The following is a 4385-nucleotide window of genomic DNA, read 5'->3' on the forward strand; positions in this document are numbered from 1 at the left end:
CCCCCTTCTTGTGTTTTCACACCTTCAATTGGTATCTAGAGCTCTGGTCTGTTACTTTCACCTAACAATGAGACAGTAAAGATCTTGTGAGAACACTATGTCTGGAGGAGACGATAGTAGCACTAGAACAACCAGTGAAGCCGGTGATGCTAGTGGTGCTGGTGGTGGTCCTAGAAATGCTTTTGGTTTTGACTACTTGAGTAATGAATCACATGAACATAGTGGCAATAGAAAAGCCCCTATATTCAATGGTGATGTGAAATTCTGGCACACTAGTGTTAAGATGTTGTACTCAACGCTTCACCACTATAATACACTTTTAATGCGTGAATCAATGATCCAACATCCAATAGCGCATACACAAGGAATAATAAACTAAACAAACTAAAAGTAAATTAACACAGTAATTTGTTAACCCAGTTCAGCATAAGCCTACTCTTGGGGGATACCAATCCAGGAGTGAATCCACTATGATAGTATTAGTTTGAAGCCCTCAATAAACTTCCCGTTTATGACTTCTCACCTAATCACCACCCGTGCTATATTCTACCTAAGACACACCTAGGTATGAGAACCTCCGCTCACCTCCTCTTGACCACAGCCACTGTGATCGTACAATACTAGATTTAATAAGTGAAGACACAATTCATAAAACACTCACACCACTTCCGTGCTTAAAAGCTTTGGAATGGTATACACACACTATCTCCTTGCTTAGAAGCTCCAGAGATATTACAATGCACAAACACACAGTTCCTAGTCTAGTGGAAAATCAACACAAGACTTAGAACACAATAGACACAATACTAAAACCTAAACTCACGCTTTGTAAGACTCAAATCTGGTTTCAGTGATTTGAACAATGGTGTCAACATCCTTTAAATAACCTACACTAGCACGGGCTAGGTCTTCAATAGCACAGCATGATTAAAGGTTCCTTCATGGAATAATCTTCAATTAAAATGTTTTGTTTCCTTAACTTGAAGATCTGATTAGCAAACAAAACTTGATCACGAGATCCATTATTAATTATACGTGACAACACTCCTTATCACAAACGAACATTTATTATGGATTCCATATTTAGAACTTAGGCGCGAGATCTCAACATACACAGGCCCGACCTACTGGATGTGGTATCCAATGTTGAAGCATTGTACCGAACATCTTGCTTATACTTGATGGTGGAAGCGTGTAGTTCCACATCAGACAGGATCACATGTTTTAGCAAAATGAGGCCAACCATACAACACCAACAATCTCCCCCTTTGGCAATTTTTGGCTAAAACATCCTAAGATTATTTCAACCGTTCTAGTGAGATACACAAGCTACCTTTCTTCAACTCAACATAGGCACACAGTCTTGAAGTAAAGTAGAACAGATTAACATGCTTGTTTTAATAACCCCTCATATAAAAATAGCATATTTATTATGTATCAAATTAGAACTTCAGAGGCATGCAACAGCAGAAGGACAAGCACAAGTAGCCTCACAGGAAATTGCCAATAGAGAGTATAAGATTCTCATAAAAGAAACACTGGGGAAAAATAAATTCCCTCAAGGCTGAGAAAAATTGATTCTCAGGAACATATGATGCTTCAACATGCTGTAGCACATTGTGTGCTTAGCAGTAAAATATTGCTCCCCCTCAACAGTAGATGCGAGTACCAAGTTCTTACTCCCCCTTAATTCATGGCACATGCATAAAATAAGATGATCCAGCATCTGATGGCACATGCATATAGTCTGATGGCACATGCATATAGTCTAGTGCATAGTCTAGTTTCTCCCCCTTTTTAGCCACAAAATAGACAGAATGGGAACAAAAAATATCCAAAAGCAGTGCAGATAGTAGCAGGACAGAAAGTGCAGACAAAATATTACAAACCATGCACACTAGGTGCTAAATTCAGGGCTCAGCCCACAGACATGCAAAACAAAAATCCAAATAAAGAAACATCAGAATTACACAGAAGCACTCGGGGAGGAATCACTTTCTTCTCCTTCAGCATCTGAGTCAGCTTCTTCTTCACCACTAGTACCATCATCACCTGCATCAGCTGCTTGAACTGTAGCCTCTTCAACCCTGAGAGCATGTATCATCCTTTCAAACTGCAACTTCTTTTCATCTAGCTCCTTACAGTTTGCTTCCAGCATAGCAATCATCTCCTTCCTTGTCATAGGAGTGTCAGCAGCAGCATTTGATGGTCCAACAATATCTGGAGCATGCTGTTTACTGTACAGCTTCTGATGAATGGCCAGAGGAGTTGCCCTTTTCTTAGCAGACTCACCCTCATGCCTTATATTAGGATGTTGGGACAAGATGATGTCACAGATCAAAGTTGGAAATGCAATGGGTTGCTTGGTGACAGAAGTCTTAGCATGCTGCACAACTTGATTGAAAATATATAGACCAGCATTAAATTTTGTACCAGTACCAATCATATAAATGAGCTTACCCAGATTTGTTGCAATGTCAGAAGCATGAGTAGTAGGAACCCAGTTGACAGATGCAATACGATTCAGGATAGCATACTTTTGGGTCAGCTTCACTGCAGGTACCTTCTCCTTCTTTGGCCAGGTTTTCACCTTTTCAGCTGTGATAGTTTTGCAGACCACATTGTCAGATACCTCTATGTCAGGATGAGGATCATCAGCATTACCCAGCACCTTGTTGATCACACTTGGAGAGAATGTCACACATTTTCCTCGAACATATACCTTCTGATATTCTTTGTCCAAGGGATTGTCACAACCTATAGGAATGTTGACAACAAACTCCCTAACCAGCTTTTCATAGCAAGAGCCTAAGCCCCACACAGTTTTGATCAATCCAGCATCATTGATCAAACTCACAATCTCTTCACATTCCAGAATATCTTTGCCTAGTTCCCTTTCCAGAGCCAATCTTCTTTTGCAAATGATTCCCCATCGTTGAGCATAAGATGGAAGATGAAATGAAACATTGTCACAAGGGAAATCTTCAGTGTCAGGAGCAGCAGCTTGAGACATGGCCTTCTTAGCAGACATAGCCTTCTTAGCAGGAGGCTTGATGCTTGAGTCATCCTTTTCAGCTTCAAAATCAGAGTCACTTGATGGTGCACTCTTCCTTTTCAGCACACCCTTTTTCTTTTCAAGAGGAGGTATAGGCTTGCTCCATCCTTTCTTAGGACCATACTTGACAGGCTTCAGAGTAGTGTCCTTTGTTTTCTTGGTGACAACAGGGGTAGTGGTAACAGCAGGTGCAGGTGTAGTGGTCCTGCTTCTCAGTCTTCTTCCAATTCCTTTCTGAGTAGGTGGAGGTTGCAGATCTTCTTCAGAGGGTACTTCATCAACATCCACTATGTTCTGTTCTTCATTGGTGGTTTTCTCAGAATCCTCACCAGCTTCATTCTCTGGCTCAGAATCAGCCACATGTCCAGGGGTACTATCTTTGTTTACTTCTTCTTCAGTGGAAGCTTCAGTATTAGATCCACTGCCAAACGACCCAGTGGCAGTGTTAGCATGTGGGCTAGATCCTCCTTTGGATGCTTCAACATCCTTCTCAGCATCAGTTGGTATAGGGGATGGCTCAACACCGGTTGGAGCATCGGTTACAACAGCCTTTTCTTGGGAATTTTTAGCAACATCAGCTATGACATTCGTGGGAACTGCCATATTCTCAGGACCACTAGGATTATTGGTCACAAAAACATTCTCAGCAACATTTTGGGTTTTTCCTAGGGTTTCAACAGAACTAGGGTTTTCCTTTGCAGAAAGGGTTTCTTGATTCACCTTTTCAGAAACAGACTTAACACTTTCTTCATTAGCTTTATTAGACGATTCAACATTCGCATTTTTGCCGGAGGCAACATCATGCGATTCCACATTCGCAATATCAGAAGGATTCTTACTCAAGTATAGATCAGACATGCTCAAACCCCTTTTTACGGGAGATTGGGGTTTCTTCTTCTTAGACTTAATAGAATCAGACTTAATAGAAATTGAAGGAGACGATTCACTTACTTTCTTAGTGGATTTTGCAGATTTCTTCTTCTTAGAACTGGTTGCAGGGATACTTGATATGGGCATCGCATCGACCACAACAGTTGTTCCTTCCTTCTTCGATTTAGATCTTGTTTTCACAGTATCAACAATTTTGTTTTTGATGTGAGCAGAACCGGAAGATTGAGACATTTTCACAGAGAAATTGTTGAAGTTTTTGAAGTTTTTGATGATTTGAGATGATGATTTTAGGTTGCAGATCGCAGCAAGAAGTTTAGTGGAAGTTGAAGGTTTAGAGAAGAAATAATGATGACATGAGAGTTGATAGCGTGTAATTGAGAAGTTATGGAAAGTAATTTTTGTCTTTCCTTGAATTACGTGCGCCAATAGTTGAAATTTG

At 40.5% G+C, this 4385-nt stretch overlaps 1 protein-coding gene across 1 annotated transcript; it reads right to left on the reverse strand.

Moving 5' to 3' along the window:
• Positions 1-1966: 1966 nt before the first annotated feature.
• On the reverse strand, positions 1967-4177 carry LOC123886042. The gene is made up of 3 exons (XM_045935379.1): positions 2974-4177; positions 2461-2886; positions 1967-2394 (listed from the first exon to the last, which is right to left on the reverse strand). The coding sequence occupies exons 1-3, from the start codon at positions 4175-4177 to the stop codon at positions 1967-1969; spliced, it is 2058 nt and encodes a 685-aa protein (XP_045791335.1).
• Between the last annotated feature and the right edge of the window lie 208 nt (positions 4178-4385).

The sequence above is a fragment of the Trifolium pratense genome, linkage group LG5, assembly GCF_020283565.1.
Source record: "Trifolium pratense cultivar HEN17-A07 linkage group LG5, ARS_RC_1.1, whole genome shotgun sequence".
NCBI lineage: Eukaryota > Viridiplantae > Streptophyta > Magnoliopsida > Fabales > Fabaceae > Trifolium > Trifolium pratense.